The sequence below is a fragment of the Vulpes vulpes genome, chromosome 2 (assembly GCF_048418805.1).
Source record: "Vulpes vulpes isolate BD-2025 chromosome 2, VulVul3, whole genome shotgun sequence".
In the NCBI taxonomy this organism is placed as follows: Eukaryota; Metazoa; Chordata; class Mammalia; order Carnivora; family Canidae; genus Vulpes; species Vulpes vulpes.
In genome coordinates, this window is record NC_132781.1 from 49,017,664 (window position 1) to 49,035,510 (window position 17,847).

Sequence of the window (17,847 nt, forward strand, 5' to 3'; positions counted from 1 at the left end):
GTGACTGGTGCCAAGAAAGCCCTCATGGTGACATGATATGAATGACAGAATAAAGGAGAAACGCACGTGGCCCTATAGCTGTCACTGCGGGGAAAGCATCTTGTTTTCCTTCCTGGAAACAGGGAGCCTAGGGAGCCGGGGTCCCTGGGCTGGAAGAGTCTCCACTTTATATCAGAGCTTCCCAGGAGGAGCTGGAACCTTCTGGGGGTGCAGTGCAGTGAGCGGGCCAACGGCTCAGGCTGCCAGGCCAGGCGGGACAGGGGCCACCCCTGCCCCTGGCACCGGGTGACCTGCTGCAAGCTGCTCTCCCTCTCTGAGCCTTGGTTCTGCCTCCCGTGGATAGGGTTCAGTGACTCCATCCCACAGGGACCCTGAAGGCTCTTGGGGTCTGGATAGTGCTGGTCACCGTTCCTGGTACACAGTAAGAACTCGGGGAGTGCCAGCGGGGGGCCAGTCTGCCTGTGCATTGTGCCTGGTCCCCACTGGGCCCTGCTGGTGGTCCTGGGTCCTGGCTGGATCGGCACAGCACCTGCACTGATGGAGATGTGTCATGGAGACTCGACTCCCTCCTGCCCAGAGAACCCATGCAGGAAGGTGGAGCGTGATGAGGACTGGCACCAGGTGACAGGCCCAACGTACATTGCCCACACAGCCCCCACCTGTGAGAACGAGCACATCCCTGGTCCTCGGAGAGCAGGGGGCTCCTGGGTGACAGTCTGGGCCAGGAGGAGCTCCTGGAGGGTACCAGCCTTCCATCACCACTGCGGCCTACTGGCGCTGCACCCGGCTTTCCTCCATTCACTCTGCTCTCCCTCCCCAGCTGCTTCTCCCTCCTCCCAGCCTCCCCGGGGGCAGGAGGGTGGAAGCACCTCTTTACATTCTGCCATGTAACTAACTGCCTCCCCACTTGGGACATTGGTGCACCAGCCGACAGAGGGCTCCCATGGGAGGCCGCAAGCACGCCCCCTCCATCCATCCCTAATGGGCCTCATTCCCAGAGGAGCCTTAGAGGGAAGAAAAGCAATTTCCAGACCAGATACATCCTTGGAAGGAATGCGACACGTAGACACAGACAATGGTGCTGGGCCGGATCCAGGAAGCACCACCTCTGGAGGTCCGACACGCTGCTTTCGGAGGACCAGGGTTTAGTGCCAGCACGCCCAGAGCCCTGTAGGAAGTCAACGGTGTCACCTCTACCTGAAGGCACCTGCCACATGCCTGCCCTTCCCTACTCAGCCTTCCCTGGCATCCAGCCTCATCGGCACGCCCATCCTGTTGTAAGGTGAACAGATGGAGAGCCCTGGTGTCCCAGGTCTCCAGACTGGGCTGCCAGGGAGCTGATGTCACCCTGGTTTCCTGACTCACTCCTCTCTTGATCTATCCCCTGGACAGGCCTGGCAGGAGAGACAGGGGACAGTTGCAGGGTTCTCTTGAGCCTCTGGAAATGGGGAGATGTGGTGGACTCTCAAGGTCCCCTGGGCCCAGGATGAAGGCCAGTCCAGCAGGAGGTGGCAGCCAGGCTGCCTGGAGAGATCCTAGGGACAAAAGATGGGCCCATGAGCTCCAGCAGGGCATGCAACTTCTAAGGCCCACCCAGGCATGTACTGAGGCTGGGGGTAGACTGGGGTGTCCCCTTGGCCAGCATGGCAGCTCCTGGCCTGTGGCCTCCCTCCCTCCCTCCCCCCCCCCCCCCCCCCCCCCCCCCGGACTCTCACCTCTCCAGCGGGGCTGCTCCTGCAGGGCCCGGTGGGGGCTGGGAGCACTACCAGAGCCACCAGCACAGCAGCCAAGCCCAAAGCGGACTTGAAGATTCCTGGCCAACCTGTGCCATGCACCCCCAACTGAGTAGGGAAAAGGTGGACAGGACGGGAGGGAGAGAGAGAAAGAGAGAGGAACCGTGAGTGCATGAACCTTCTTAAGTAAGATCACTCAGGTTTACTGCATCCTGAATAACCTCATTACTCTGGGAAGTAACTTATTCTCCTGTAAGTTTGCAGGGTGAGGCCCCCCATAGCCTGTGAGGCCCCCATGGGTCACCCCACAGCCATTTCCTCAGGGCCTCAAAAGTCCTTGGACAGTGGTGTCTGCGGGGCAAGTGAATGGATCCACGAGCACATGGCTCAGGGAGCTGGCAGGAAACAGTCTGCCCACCCGCCCTCGGGGGCTGAGTGCCTCCCTGGGAGACCGTGGGCTCAGGAAATAGCTGGAGGTCCAAGGGAAGCCAGCCACCAGCCACATCATCCCCAACACCTGGCCACCCAGCATTCCTGTTTCCCTGACTGGCGGCTGCAGCCTGCTCACACCCCTGGGGCCCCATGAGGCTGGACCACAGCAGGTTGGTCTGGGGGGGCTTAGCCTCAGCTTCCGTGGTAGAAACCCTGCCCTGCCTGTCTGCACACCTGCCACCCCGCCCGATGGGCCTGGCAGATGGGTGATGCAGAGAGATAGGGAGACACAGACACACAGAGACAGAGAGATAGCGAGAGAGGGAGGCTGACACTTGCAGGGGAGAGTCTGGGGTTCCCACTGTGGTGTGTGCTGGGAGGGGGAGTCTTCACATGAGCCCAAATTGTACAGAATTAGGAAAGCCAACTTCCTGCCCCAAAGAAATCCAAGGAAGCCACCAACGGCAAACCCCTTTTTCGGGTTCTCTGCCCTTAGCTCCCCATTCCAGGACTGCCGCCGACATGCCTGTGTCATGTCCACCCCCAACCCTCCTGCCCTGCGACCTTGGCAGGCTCCCTGACTCTCTGGCGCTCATCCCAGGTGGCCACGGGGTGGTGAATGTGGGAGGAAGTGAGTGAGGTACAGCAAGTGCTCACCAAACCCCCCTGAGATGGGGCAAGGTCGTCTGTGCTTATCTCCTGGGGCTACTGGGCCAATGAGCGACCACACACGGGGAGGATTAAATGAGCACCGTGTTCTCTCTAGTTCTGAACAGGCTGCAACACTCGAGACATCGTGGGCCACCCTTCCTCCCGAGGCTCCAGGGGAGTGTCCCCTCTGCTTGACCAGCGCCTAGGGCCCTGGGCGCCCCTCCACCTCTGCTCTGACCTCAGCAGGCCCGTCCCCTTCTCCTCTGGAACGACTGGCCATCAATGCAGCACCACCGACTTCAGAACGGTCTCCCCTTGGGGTTCCTTATGTAATGCCATCTGCAAAGACCCTTCTCCCCAAAGCAGGTCATGCTTACAGCTCTGGGGGGCGGGCAGTGTCTTCTGGGGAACCCATTTTCCACGCTACACTCACTCCCCTGTGCTTACTTACAACGGTTGTCACGTGAGTCGAGTCACGTAAGGCTCGTAGATTTGTGGCCTTGTGGTCACGTAACATTATCTTGTGAGCGCCACCCAGTCATCTCAGAAAGGTTTGCGCAGACACGACTGGGGTGGGGCTGTGTGACATTCATCCCTGGACCTGACCTGGTTCCTCAACCAGGCCCTCGCAGTGGACACCCCGCTGCTCCCTCCTTTTCCCCTTTGTCTCGTGGAAGCCAGTAGGGCCCCTATCCCTTCCTGCAACTCCTTCAGCAGGGCCGCCACACAGACACTCATGGGTCCGTGAGAAAACCTCTCTCCGTGGGGACCCTGGCTGTTCAGAATGCAGGGATGGTGTGGGGCTTGGGACACTGCAGGCCCAGCCCATATGGCCACCAGAGCAGGGGACAAGCCAGGAAGCAGGCCCAGGCCTAGCTCAGCTACTGATAAGCAGGGGCCCCAGCCCCACCTGGAGTCTCTCTTCTCTCAAATGGAGCCTGGAGGATAAAGTCCTGCCTGCAAAGCTCTTGGCATGGGCCTAGGACACATCACACAGTCTGCAAGGGACGGCTGTCGCCGTGAAGCTTGCTCCTGCTCTGACCTCCAACCTCCCTGGCCTGACCCCTGGTCTGACCCCCTCCTGCCTCCTCGGGCACAGACTTTGTGTGTGGGGCCAGTGGGCTCGGGGTTTGCCTGTGTCTCTGGCACAGGTGCTCCATTTGGCAGCAGGACCAGAGGGGGCTTGGGGGCCTCTGAGGCCACCAGGCTGAGGGACTGGGCTGGCCTGCTAGCTGGGAACCTGGGAGGGTAGCTAGAACCAGAGGAATCCCCAGGGACCTGGGCCCAGAAGAGGGGCTTCCTTGGTGCCCCCTCCCCTCCTCTTCCTCATTCCCCCAGCCCTGGCCTTGACCACCGGGTGCCCACCACCTGCGTGCCACCTGCCACAGCTGGGGTGTGGTCACAGGGCCTAGAGGAAGTCTGGTCCCATGGGGCCTGCTTGCTCCTGCAGGAGCCCCCCATGCACACTCGCACCTGCCTCCGTGGGAGCCAAACCCCCTGAAGGCCTCACCTACTGCCAGGTGTGGAGGAAGAAGGACCTTGGTTTCTGCCCTTTCTCTGCCCTCACAAGCAGTCACCCGTACTCATGCCTCGGGTAGCCGGCAGGCCAGAGGGGTGCTCTCCAGTGCCGAGTCCTGGAGCTGAGGCGGCAGAGGGGCACACAGAGGACCCATGGCCACTACTCAGTAAGGGGGTGCTCAGGGGAGGCAGAGGGCAGGATGCTGTGCCCAGTTCGCCTGACACAAGGACGCAGTGCTGGGAAGCTGTGGAGGACCTGGGCCTTGGGGCAGAGCCTGGAGGCGGCCAGCTCTCCAGGGGACAGTTGGACCCGGCCATGGCCGCAGGTCGTCTCAAGAAGCACCAAGCACCCCTGCCTGTGCCAGCAACACCTATGCCTGGACTTGCCGCAGGCCACCGGGAAGGCCACCGAGAGGGGTCCCCCTGCAATGTCCATCTGTGTCCAGCAGTGGCGAGGAAGCCCAGGGAGAGCAGGGGAGGGGAACCACACCTCCTCCTGGTCCCCACCCACCCTCACCCTTGCACAAGGGGTCTGTTCCCTGAGCCTCCGCCCAGCGGTTCCCAGCCTAGGCAGCTGTGGTTGCCATGGAAACCCTGCATCCTGGGGGGGGGGTAGGGGGGAGGGGCCCTCCTCCCACTGGCTCTGCCAGAGCTCAGCCAGGCCACCTTCTCTCCAGCCCCCTGTAGCCTCAGGGCCGGGCTGTTTTCACAGCTTGATTCTTTCCAGGTGCCCCAGGAAGAGGACAGCGGGTCCTTCCCCTTATTTCCAAATCCTCCAGTGGGGTGGGGGGTGGGGGCGGATGCTGGAGATGCTGGGCGCCAGGATCCTGCATGCCCTCCTCCACCTGGGGCATCCACGTGAGGCCCTCGGGAATCCCCAGTCCCCAAACATCTGGAATCCTATCACCCTGGTCCTTCAAATCACAAACCTCCCCAGGTGGGAGCACAGACATTTCCCCAAAGAGCGTCTGAGCATCTGGCCCAGAACAGCCAATAAGGGAGGCAGCAGGAAAGAGGAAGAGACAGGTCCTCAGCCTCCCTCCCTGGACACAGGACCCCAGGCTTCCTCTCCCTGCAGGACTGGTCAGAGCTCAGAGCCAGGCTGATTGGGAAATTAGGGAAACGACTCACTGGAGTCAAACCCACGACGTGCATTTACTTTAAAAAAAAAAAAGATTTTTTATTTATTTATTCATAGACACAGAGAGAGGGGCAGAGACACAGGCAGAGGGAGAAGCAGTCTCCATGCAGGGAGCCCGATGTGGGACTTGATCCCAGGTCTCCAGGATCACACCCCAGGCTGCAGGCGGCGCCAAACCGCTGCGCCACCGGGGCTGCCCTGCATTTACTTTTGATCCCCTTGGAAGGACTGTTAGGACAGTAACAAGCTTCTCTGTGGAGTCGTGAGCTCATAAAGATGCAGCAGATGGGAGAGGGGGCCACCCTCGGGTGCATCAGAGAGCGGGTGCTGGACTCTGAGGTGCCCCCAGAGCAGGAGGTCTGCATGAGGGCCCCCTGCCTGACAGAGGCAGGAAGCCAGGGAGTGGGGTGCTCACGGGGCTGGCTCCTTCCACCTCCACCCCCAAGCAGAAGAATGGAGGGGTCTTCTCAGGGTCTGGCCAGCCCCAAAGGTTTCGAGTCCACAGACCACCTGTCCCTCAGACTGACCAGTTTGATCTTGGCCCCACTTGTTGCAGGGCTGGTTCCCCAGAAGGAGAGGCCAAAGCAGAGTTGGGGGTGCATGACGCATCAGGGACCAGTGCTTGTCAGGTTGTAGGGGAGAAGCAGTGCTGCCAGGTAGCCAGGCCCGTGGGGGTCTGGGTGAGTGGTGAGACCCTGCTTCCAGCCCTTGGTCCCCAGACCCAACAGTTCTTCCCACTGGGGACGCAGCCCCATGAGGAGCTCCTGAGCGAAGAACCCTCTTCTCGCGGGGTCCCGCCCGGCTCACACCTGCGGCTGTGCCCTCCCTGGAGGTGGCAGCCTAGCTGGACTGAGTGCCGCCAGGGCACCTGTGGACAGGGCCACCCCCCACCTGCTCTGAAGAAAGCGGGTCCCTAGTCTGATGCAATGTTGTAGGGGGGGTCCCATATGGCAGGGTCAGAGGTCCTGTCACCCCAGGGCGACCCCGCGGGCAGTACGGGCCAGCCCATGCCCTGAACACACTTCTGTGAGGAGGAAGTTCTGCCCTTCTGAAGCAGGAGGCTCAGCACTGTGTGAGCCGAACTGACCTTGGTCCCTGAGAGCTCACAGGTGGCCTCCATCTCTGCCCATCAGGCCAGCGCTGAGGCAGCCCGTGACCCCAGCTGGTGGGCGCTGCTATGCCTGAGTGGCTTCATGTGGCTTCTGAGTGGGTCCTCACTGGTAGGCAGGAAATTGAGGGCAGGGGAGACCTTCATGCCCCGCACCCACCCTGTGGGCCCATACCCAGACCTCCTTCCCTTTTTAGGTCCCTAACCCGCGAGGGGCATGGGGCGCTTGCCACTGCCCTTCCACCATCTCTCTTTCACACAAAGGGGGACCAGGTGCAAAGCTCTTCCCCTGGGGGGCTGTCCTATCTCCACAGCCTCCAGCCCTGTCGCATCCCGGAAGGAGAGTGACCTGCTGTTTGTGCCTGCTGCTGTCTGACCACCAGCTACCCGGTGGCCCAGCTCAGGGCGCCCTCCCCCCAGCTGGCCTGGCATACCAGCTCCCCTCTGTGGCCCAGTGTGAGGGCAGTGGAGGGCCCACAGGGCCCCGGCCACTGGCTCAAGCATGATTCTGTCTGTGTGGGCTTCTGATGTTCCGTCCTCTGCAGGCCTTGTGGAGCCGTGGCCTTGTGCCCGGGCGGGGTTGGGGGGGTGCAGACTCAGCTCGTGCTTGCTGTTTGCCACACTATGCTGAGTGCCAGGCCAGGTATCGGTCTTGGGTCCCAGCTGTTCCCTAGGACTTCCTTTTGAACAGGGTTGTGTCTTCGCTTGGGTCATGTGACAAACCTCAGGCCACATGGACTTCCTCTGTTTCTCTGACATTAGTGGACAGGGTCAACCCATCTGTACCAGAACTGACACCCCTGAATCCACCCGCCTCTGGGTGCCAGATATCTCTAGGCGGAAGGGCCCTGCCAGCGCACCCAGCTCCACACCAGGCTGCTGGCTGCGGGGTCTCCACCCTCTTGACCCTCTGGCCTCAGGGTGCAGCTGCCTCCAGTGTGGTCTTGCTGGGCAGTCCCAGCTCTGGGCCAAGGTCGCCTTGCCGGATGCCTGGATCTGTGCCAAGCAATGCCCCAGGGCTGAGGAGCTGCTGCCCCCATACCACTTCTGGGGAGGGCAGGTGTAACCCTGAGCTCCGAGGTTCTCTGACCTCAAACCCAAATTTCCTGAACTCCAAGAGGAATCTTCTGGAAGAGACCTTTGCCTTTGGCTCAGGGGGTGATCCCAGATTCCTGGGATCGAGTCCCACATTGGGCTCCCTGCAGGGAGCCTATGTCTCTGCCTCTGTCTCTGTGTCTCTCATGAATAAATAAATAAAATCTTTTAAAAAATAAAAATAAACAAAAAAGAGAGACTCTAGTAGAGTTTTTTTGGGAGGGAAAGACCTACCTCCTGGGGTAAGGTGGTGTAGGGACACAAGGAGTGTGGGGGCAGCTCCCCTGGCCATAACAGAGAGGGCACCACCTGCTGGCATCACCCCCATAGCTGACCTGGGCTGCACCGGGGAGGACGCTGACCTGCATTGGGCGGGCTGCCTGCTCCCAGGACTCCCAGGCTCCCCCGGCCCCTGCAGGTGTGAGTTTGGAGCTGGGCAGGTGGTGTGCGTAGCACAGCCTCCGAGACACATTGACCAGGACCCGTAGTTGAAAACCTCAGATAAGGACTGTGCGTGAGGCCACAGATCTTAGCCACAGACAAGACCCCAAGGACCCATGTGAGTATCCAGGTGCTGCCGGGGGCCCCCAAGACCCTCCTGAACCTCCACTGCCAAGGGTCCCACTCTGACTCCAAGGAGGCAGGAGACTTTCAGATTTTGAGTTTGGTCGCTGGACTTCCCAGCTGCCCTGCTGCCCTGCCTCCTCCCATTTCCCCCTATGGGCTGCTCCCCATTGTCTCCAAGCTGTGGATTGTTTCAGGTGCCTCCCAATATTGTGTCTAGAGGGGCCAGGGGGCTCTAGCTGCCAGGCTGCGCTGCCGGTGGTTGCTGGAGGGTCCCGGGGGGCAGAGAGAAAGTAGGGGTGGAGGGCTGAGAGGGAGTGGTCCTGGACCACACTAGGGAGCCCCCTTCCTGCCTCCTGTCATGGGGCCCGGGGGGATGAGTGTGCCCCAGATGTGTGTCCCCTGCCCAAGTGGGCTGGTTGTGCCTGTGAGTCTCGGTCCCCATGGACTCCAGGAAGCTGGCCTGGAGGAGGAGCCTATACTGATGGACGCCTGGGTTTCTCTGGCAACATCAGGGCGGGCCTGTCAGCCTCCTGCCCTACCTTCTGCACACCTGGGGGTGCAGGTGCCCGAGTGCCTGTATTTGGCCAGCGGCTGCTGCCCGGCGCCCTCCCACAGACAGCGAAGCCTGTGGCCTTCAGCTGGTGAGTACCCTGGGGGGGGCCTACCTGAGCCCCACCTGGCCTGCCCCTGGCCCTGGGGAGAGGGCTCTGTGGGGGCACAGGCAGGGTGGGAAGCATGTTCACCTCTCCTTCTTCCATGGATGTAGTAGCCATCCTTCTTCTGTCCTGCTTTCCTGAGGAGGGGTCTTCCTGTCTGGGGGTCCCTCTGAGGGCTTGGGGGAGTCTCAGGGCAAAGCCAGGCTGCCCCTGGGAGTATGATGCCCGCGAGCCGCACCCATTGGGCTGCCCTGCCTCTGGGCTCTGGTGTCAGTACTAGATTCTCATCTATGAACTGTCCCTCAGTTTCCCCATGTGGACAATGGGGGTAAATACCCTCCTAGCTCCTGAATGGGGCTGATGGGCGGTTCTGCACTGGTCCCACCTGGCAAGGCCGTGATCTGACCATGAGGCCGCTCAGCCGGGATCCAGCCAACTCCTCAGGCAACAGGCCCCTCAGGCTGTCCTGTCCTGCTGGAAGGCTCCCATCAAGGCGTATGAGCTACAGGTGGAGGCAGCAGGTGGAAGGAGACCCCTGCCGCGCCCCACAAAGCCGTGGCCCCCAGTTGACTGTTTTGAGCTGTATGAAGATGCTTTTGGCCTCTGGGCATGTCTGTGTCTGCCGGCCTGCCCTGGTGCTCCCGGTTTGGAGGAGGTGGCTCCAAGGGCAAGTCTCTGCTCTGTGTTGTGTGACTGTGGGCAAGGTTACAATGCCTTCCTCTCAGGCTGTGGGGAGGAGCCCCAGGTCACCTGGGGAATGCACTGGGCTGGGTGCAGGGCTGGGCGCAGGGTGCCCCAGTGGTGGCCGGCTCCATGACTGACTGGCCTTGGAGGAGGCCGAGCAGGTTTGCGGGGTAGTTGGGTAGTCGTTCAGGGCAGGGAGGGGTGGGGATGAGGAGGTGGCAGGCCTGGGGGAGGGCAGAGCTCCCTGCTGGCTCCGTGGGCGTGGCCATGAGTCCTTGGCAAGAGTGGATGGTGGCCCTGGGGTCCCCTGGGTGGCAGGTTTCATGGGCTGTGGCACCACGGGTCTTGGCCATGTATCTGGGGTGGTTTGTGGAGCTGAGAAGCCGTGAAGGTGCGGCTTCATTTCATTTCATTTGCGCCCGCAGCCACCTCCACCCACAGAGCCCACCGCTGGAGGCCTGGCCATTTATCTCTGCCCCGCCTCGCCCACCGGTGCTTCCAGCTGCCCTCACCGGTGGCGCCCTCCTCCCAACAACCAACTGTCTTCCCAAATCACTGGCCTTGTGTCACCTCGTCCCCGCCCTCACATCTGCCACCCTGGGGGCCTCACCAGCTGCAAGGAGCTCATCAGCTCTGGGGAGCAGCTGGTGGAGACACTGTGGGTGTTGCAGCAAAGTGGGTGGTAGAGGCTGGGGGCACCGCCCTGGCCAGACCCCCTCACAAGGCCCTCAGCAGCCCAGGCTGGCCTGCCCTGCTCGCCCCACTCTGCAGACCTGGGCAGTGTGCATGCGCGTGCATGCATGTGTGTGTGTCTGTGTGCGGTCTCTAACAGGGGAGATGTGTGCTTTTGTGCGGCGGGGCCTTGTATGCCAGATGCTTGTCAATTGCATGTCATTTCCCCAGATGTGGTCCAGCCTGAGTCAGCCTCTGAAGCGCTTTCTTTTGCACCTCCAAGTCCCTACACCCCACCTCTCCAGGCCCCTGCTGCTCGGGGGTTTGGGACCAGGTCGTGTGCAGCTGCAGACTCTGACTGGGTGTATCTGAGCGGGTGGCTAGAGGGTGTCACATCCACAGCCAGTCCTGTGCCAGCTATGGTGGCTGGCCACGTCTCTGATCTCAAACCCTGGGGCCCAGGGCCTATGGGCATGGTGGGCCTTTCTCCTTCACGATCTGCTGACTGTCCCTTAAGCCTGCTCAGGTCTGCTTAGGGCTCGCTTCCCTGGGGACGAGCCGGTGAGAAGCTGCTGCTGGCTCCCAGAGGAGCCCCACCCCGTTCCGCCCACCCCACCCTCCACCCAGCGCAGCCTGGCAGGTGCCTGGGCCGGGACAGTAGCAGGGTGGGCACAGAGCAGTGGGCTGTGGGAGCTGCGGGTAGGCACACCCGGCCTCCCCCTGCCCTTGGGGCAAGGGCCAGAAGCCCGCTGAGCTGTCACTTCCTGGCTGCACTGTGCAGGCGTCTCATGGATGGGGGCAGTGGGTGGGGGCCTGGGTGGTGGTCCAGGCTCAAGGGGGCCCAAGTGAGGCAGAGGAGCACTGGCTTTCCTTTCTTTGCCTGTGCCCTGCCCCAGGTGAGCATTTGTGGTTCCTGTGCCTCCTGACCCTCAAAAAAAAACACCTCAAGTGGGGACTGCTAGTGCTTTGCCTACTTTACTGATGAGCAAATGACTTGTCTGAGGTCAGCAGTGGGCACCTGGTACACCAAGGGGCTAGATTCCTCACCACGTGTGTGAGTGCCAGCTGAGGGGACATGCAGGAGCTCTGCTCTTCACACGAAGCCTTAGGCCAAGAAGAACCCCCCACCCCCCGCTGTGGTCTTCCCAACCCTGCTGCTTCTGACCCCGGGACCCTGAACATGGAGCCAGCTTCTCCCATAGCGCTGTGGGCAGGGACATAAAATCACATTGGGTGCTGCCGTGTTAGGGGCTCTTACAGGGTGCTCCCCTGCCCCTCAGTCCCCCTCCCCCACCGCGGGCAAGGCAGAGGAATGGGGACCAGGGTACAGCGGGGTGGCATTGATAGGTAGTGAGCCAGGGAAGAGGCAGGCGGTGATGAGGATGGGAGTGCGGGCTACAGCCAGGGGAGCCCTGGGGTCTGAATGGGGTTAGCAGAGCTGCTGGGGCCTGGCCGTGGCCCAGCTCACAGAGATGTGGTCGCCTCAGCAGGTGCTGGGGAACTGGGGCCTAGTGGGCAGTTGCAGGCCAAGCATCCATGGAGAGTTGGTCCTGGGCAGGGAGAGACCCGGGCAGGCTAGCATGTCTCCTGATTCAGAGCCGCTCTGGCCCCCCAGTGGGGTGAAACAGGCCCCCGGAAAAGGGCAGTGCCTGGCAGGGCAGGAGGAGAGGGAGGGCGGCGTGATGCTGGGGTTTTTCACAATGTCACATGCACTGGTTTCATGATATTGCTTTTATGGGTCGGCTGCAGACGGCCACGGCTTTGTACACAGTTTTTCTGCTCCTGCAAAGCAGGGGCCACCAGGCCGTCTTCCAGGAGAGAGGGGCACTTGGTTCCCACCAATGCTGCTCAGAATGACCCTCTTCCTCTGCCCTTTAGAGAGCAGGGCCAGAAAGTCAGGAGGTTGCTGGGGAGAGCACCCCCTAGGACCTCAGCTGATGAGGGGGGCTCTTCAAGAAAGGTCCTGGGGCCACAGTGACACTGGGGTCCTTCGGTGAGGCTGGGGGGCTTCTGCTCCCGCGTGGAGGGGCTCTGTGTGAGCGAGAGGAGGCTGAGCTGCCTCTGGGAGTCTCCTTGGTTGTCCAGCCTCTAAAGGTGGTGTGGGGGACACCGTGGTCACCCCCTGCCTGGAGCTGTCCCCCAGGACCTGTGGAGCAGAGGCTGTGTGCAGGCCCCATGTATCCCCCACATGTCCCAGGAACATGCGTGTGCCTTGCCACTCTCCCAAATTCCTGGGGCCCCCTGTGCCACCCCGGGTCAGCCCTCTGTGACACCAACCCCTCCCTAACACGCAGACATTGTAAAGAGAGCCAGGGGCGGGACCTGCTTCGATTTGGGCTCACCGTGGAGCAAGCAGGCCAGGGCAGGGGGGACTCCCAGCCAGACGGACCAAGCTGAGCAGAGTGGTGGCCTTGGAGTCACCAGCAGGGGGACCGAGCTGCAGAGGCAGGTCATCAGTCCAGGCTCCCTGGTGTGGCCAAGGGCCCTGGAGCCCAAGGCTGGACTTGGGGTCCTGCTGGCTCCGTGGCCTGAGGCACCCATGTCCCCACTACAGGAGAGGCTGGGTGGATTAGAAGAGGGAGCACCTCACCTTCCAGGTGGGCCTGACCCTGCAGTGGCTCCTCTCTCCTGCTGGTGACTGAACTTAGGGCCGTGGCCACTGTGACCAGGGCCCTGTGGGGCTCAGAGCCCTGCCTCGTGCCATGTCTGGTGGCAGCCTTCTACAGGCACCCCTGGCTTTCCAGGACAGGCTCTTAGAAGAAGCTTCAAGGAGGCTCTCCATCCTGCCTGAAATGAGGAGGTCTTTGGTTGCAGACCCCCTCTCTTTGGGGCATCCGGAAAACTAAGTGTCCATGTCCAGTTTGGCCGTCCCACTGCCCATGAACGTGGGCCGCACTTAGTGCCCTCCTGCTGAAATGAACTCACCAGAAGCTCACAATACCCAGAGGCAGGGGCAGGGTGGGGTCTCCAGTCACCCAAGGTTACTCAGCCGGCTAGGGGCAGAGTGGGGATTTGAACCAGCTCTCCTCCTCAGAGGACCATGCCAAGCTCAGAGCCAGCTGACTTCGCAGTGCATGTCCTACCCAGCCCACACTGCCCAGCCAGGGTCGGTGAGAAGGCAACGGGAGGCCCACTGCAGGTGGGACAGCCTGGGGTGCTCTCCTGGAACTGCAGGGCCAAGGAAGCAGGCCTGGGGCTCCTGGGGCTCAGGCATTGTCAGCTACTACGTCTATGGGCAACATGGTGTCCCGAGCATGCAGCAGGGAGAGCTGAGCAGCCACGGCCTGCTTCTCTGACCAACCCTGAGAAGCCAGGGGTAGTGGCCTGGGCAGTGGTTCCTGGGCAGTGTCAGGCTGGAGCATGGAGCCTCTCATCTGGCTGCTGGGGCCGTGTCTCGGTCTGGCTCCTGGCTCTTGGCTCCTGCGCCAGGGCCCCTAGTCCTGGTCAGTGTGCTCACCACCCACACACAGCTACTGGCTCCAGTGCCCTGGGAGGAGGCGTGCGCCTGCCCATGGCCCCGGCAGGAGCTCTGTCGCTGAGTGACAAGGGTTATTATGCTGTCACAGGCCACCCAGCATTCTCTCCCACCCTGCTGAAGGGCAGCTAGTTAGGAAGGCCCCCCAGGCTGCATCCAGCCCGGGGCCTGGCAGCACACCATGCCAGCCCAGTTTCCCCCACCATCCTGAGGGTTTCCTTTGTGGGCCAGGGGACGGGCGGAGGCCAGCCCTGGAGCAGGCGGTGGCAAGCCCAGCCTGATGGGGCATGGATGCCAGGCTGTAGGCCAGCAGGCTGCTCTGTGACAGCACAAGCTGACCCAGGGCAGGTGGGCTCACTGGGCTCTCCCTCCACCTGGCCCTGTGGCCATGTTGACCTTGGTCACAGGGATGCTGCCCGCCGGCCTCAGAGAAATGAATCAGTCCCACCCCAAAAATATCCAGAGGTGCTGTCCACTCTCCCTTGGGGCCCCGGGCAGATCTACCATCTGAAGGGCTACAGCCAAGCCCGGGTAGTGTTCGTGCTGACTTAGGTGTCTGTATCCACGCACTAGGCCAGGTGAGGGCACTGTGAGGGGCAGCCTCCTTCCCCAGGTGGGCAGCCGGGCCAGCATGAGGGTGGAGAACTTGGGGGCCAGACTGCTCCTGCTGCCTGCCCTCTCCAGAGCCCATCTCCCCATCTGTAAACTGGGCCGATCAGGTGCCTGCCTCAAAGTCTCCAGGCGGCAACTCAAGGGACTGTCCAGCTGACTGGACATACAGCTGTGGGCATTCTGTTGTGGGCATACAGTTGTGGGCATTCTGACACAGGAGAGTGAGGGAGCAGGGCGGGCTCCTGGGCCGGGTAGGGGGCACAGCGCCCAGCCTGAAATGCTCTGCTCAGCACCGCCGAGACTCCGCACCGGACTGGCTGGTCCACTTCTCTCTCCCCAGGGAATCTGGACTCTGTCCGCCTGTGTCTGAGGATGAGGCCATGGCTGCCCTGAGGTGGCCCAGGCCCTCCCAGCAGCCAGGTAACCTGCGGGGAGCTACCCATGTGGCCTGGTCCGACTACATCGAGCAGCCAGGCCCCCAGGGGAAGGCCTGCAGCTACCCAGTGTGGTCCGAAGCCGATGAGGCCAAGGATGGGGAGAGCTCGGTGTCATCGGGCCGCCTCTCTGGCTCCTCTGGGGGCCATGAGTCCTGCACATCTCCCCCTGGACCCTGGAAGGAGAAGCCCCCCCAGGTGCTGGGGCCCTGGCGGCCAGCCAGAGAGAGCAACCCGAGGCTGGAGCAGCTGAGGGACAGGATCCGGGCCCAGGCACAGTGGCAGGCCAGCTGTGCCTCCCTGGGCACCTCCACACGGTCCAGCACCTCACGCCTCTGTGGAGCCCCCAAGGCAGACCCCCGGAGGAAGGCCAGGAAGCTGACGACCCCCTCTGCGGCCCCATGGGACACCCTCAAGCTCAGATCCTCTGCCAAAGGTGCTCTATTTGAAGACTGTTGAGTGGCTGCCGAATGGGGACTTTGTCCTGGATATTCTCCATGAGACCCGTCCTCACGATGCCCCCCTGTCTCTCCTCTGCAGGCTTAGGCACCCTGAGTGTGGCTCTGTGTGGAGTGGAAGACAAGGCAATCCCTGGCCGGGGGCGAGAGCCCTCGGGGATTCCCCAGCGCCAGGCCTCAGGTGAGGGGCATCCCGGCTGGCCATCCTGGCAGCCCCGCCTGGACACGCGGGAGGTGGTCAGGGCAGCACAGTCCTGGATCCTGCGGCCTCTCTCCCTCCCTGGGGGACTGGCTTTATTATTATCCTGCCCAGATGAGGACACTAAAGGGGCCCCCACCACAGAGGGGCCAAGCATAGATGGGGACCCAGCCTGCCACCCTCTGGAACATGGTCTCTAAAGCCCTGGCTAAGCCCTCCCCAGGCTTCAGGGTCCATCATGCAGACAGCAGGCACTGCCAGCCTGTCCCAAAGATGGCCCAACCTTGCCTGAGAGATGCTGGGGGGTCTGTACTAGGTATGCAGACTTCTTGCAAGTGGGAAGGCTCCAGGGGCCAAGAGAAGGTTTTGGCTCACTCCCATTTGACAGATAGCAGGGGTGAGGATGGAGGGACAGACAGGACCCCTCTGGGAGGCCAGGGGCCAGGAGCATTTAATTTAAAGAGTCTGGATTGCACTGCTGGCCATGGGAACCAGGAACCACCTTGGAGGGTTTTGAGCAGGGCCCCCCAGCAGGTTTGGGCTTTGGTCACTGGTGCTGTGTGCAGGATGGGGAGTGGGGAGCAGGGAGAGGGACATCCCTCTATTGCAGACAGGCAGCCTCATTACAGCAAGGTTTTGGAGGCCCCAGAGTGGGGCAGGGAGACGGGTTCAGGGGCAGAAGTCCAGCTGCCCTGGGATGCCCAAGGCTCCTGGGCTCCTTAGCATCCCAGAGGCTTGGGATGGGCACAGGGGCACCAGGGTGGCCAGGGTGGGGTGGAGGTTAGCCAATATATGATTTGGGACCCCCTGGGCACTAGCCCATCCCAGCTGGATATATGAGCCCAGGGCCAAGGGGCCTGCAGGTCAAAGCCAGGGGGACAGGTCCACTGTGGCCTGCCTGTAGCTACAGTAGCTCCCCACGGCCTAGTACCCAGGCTGGCTCAGGCTCACAGCGATAACCCTTTCTCCCCCTCCATCCGCGGGGACCCCAACGGCCCCAGCTCCCCAACCACCCCCACCCCACAGAGGCCCCTCTGGCTCCTCACCAAGGTCAGGACTTGGCCATTGGTCCCTCAGGGACTCAGCATCTGCTGTCATCAGTCACCAGCTCTTGTCATGTCTCTCTGGAAGCAGGCGTGGGGCAGGGCCAGGTCTTTTTTTTTTTTTTTTAATTATGGCAAGATACACATAAGATTTACCATCTTAACCTCTTGTAAGTGCACAGTCCAGAGCCATCAAGGGCATCCACCTTGTTGTGCAGCCATCCCCCTGTCCATCCCCAGAGCATAGTCATCTTTCCACACCGAGCCCCTGTGACATAGGGACCTGTCCCCTCCCCCGCCCCCTAGGTCTGTGGGTCTGACTCCTCTAGGGCCTCGTGTGAGTAGATCTTACAGAACTAGCATTTCTGTGGGCTTGGGTGCCAGACGTGCTTCCTGCCAGCAGGTTCTGGGTGTTGAGGACAGAACCTGCATAGTCTTTTGGGGCCAGCTTTTTCCCAAGTGCCCCTGCCCTGTGCACATGTCACTGGCTGACTGGCTCCTTGGCGCTCCCCGGAGGATGCAACCCAACCCCAGCCGTGGACGACACACTGAAGCCAAACGGCATAGGGAGAGGTGGCCACACTGGCCCTGAAGAAGCTGGTCCACTCCTAGTGGCCACTGTGCTTGCCATGGAACTTGGACAATCTCCACCGCTTATCTCCATGTCCCCACCTGTCCAGCCAGGGTAGACCCTACCACGCAAAGCCCCCATGGCCCTAGCTCTCACCCAGCAACCCCATGGAGCCCCTGTCCAGCCCCTTCAGGCTTGATCAACTCAATAAACACGAGGGCTGCAGGCCAGCCTGACGTGGGCGGGGGAGACCCAGATGGAGGGTGCGGCATCCCAGGCCTGCTGGGGCAGGGGGCTCCCCAAGGGTGGCTGCAGGCAGACCACCAAGGGGGGGCAGGCAGTCAGGTGCACCCCTCTGGTCCTGCACGCAGCAGCCAACTCTTGCCCAGGCCCAGGGAGCCGGCGGGACCGGCGTGGTGCCCCATGGGAGCCCGGGAGTATGAGCACGGCCATCCTTGCATACGTCCCTGCTCACCGTCCCTCTTTCTCTCCTCTCCCTGAAGTTCCATGGGAGAAAGCCAAAAGGATGAAAAGTAGTCCTTGCAAAAGGGAGAAGGCCCTCATAGCACCCACCCCCAGAAGAGCTGCCAAAGACAAAGGTAAGGTCTGCCCACTTGGGGTCACAACATGGCCTGGGAGTGAGAGTCTGTGACCCCAGCTCACCAGGTGGGCACATGGCTTTCGGTGCTGGGGACAGCTGGCTGCCAGCAGAGGCCTGTGTGCTGTGGGCACAGGGCTCTGGGGTTGGCAGGGGCTGGGTCTGAGTGGGGACTCAGCCATGCACGGAGGAGGGGCGGC

At 61.9% G+C, this 17,847-nt stretch overlaps 1 protein-coding gene across 1 annotated transcript in view; it reads left to right on the forward strand.

Annotated features, from left to right (window-relative positions):
* CCDC187 (coiled-coil domain containing 187) overlaps window positions 1–17,847 on the forward strand; it is a 51,621-nt gene that overhangs the window by 1,563 nt on the left and 32,211 nt on the right. Inside the window, exons 3-7 of the mRNA XM_072744786.1 lie at window positions 2,662–2,796; window positions 8,808–8,886; window positions 14,685–15,214; window positions 15,319–15,417; window positions 17,553–17,648. Coding sequence (XP_072600887.1) covers window positions 2,662–2,796; window positions 8,808–8,886; window positions 14,685–15,214; window positions 15,319–15,417; window positions 17,553–17,648 — 939 coding nt within the window. The remainder of the gene's footprint in view (window positions 1–2,661; window positions 2,797–8,807; window positions 8,887–14,684; window positions 15,215–15,318; window positions 15,418–17,552; window positions 17,649–17,847) is intronic.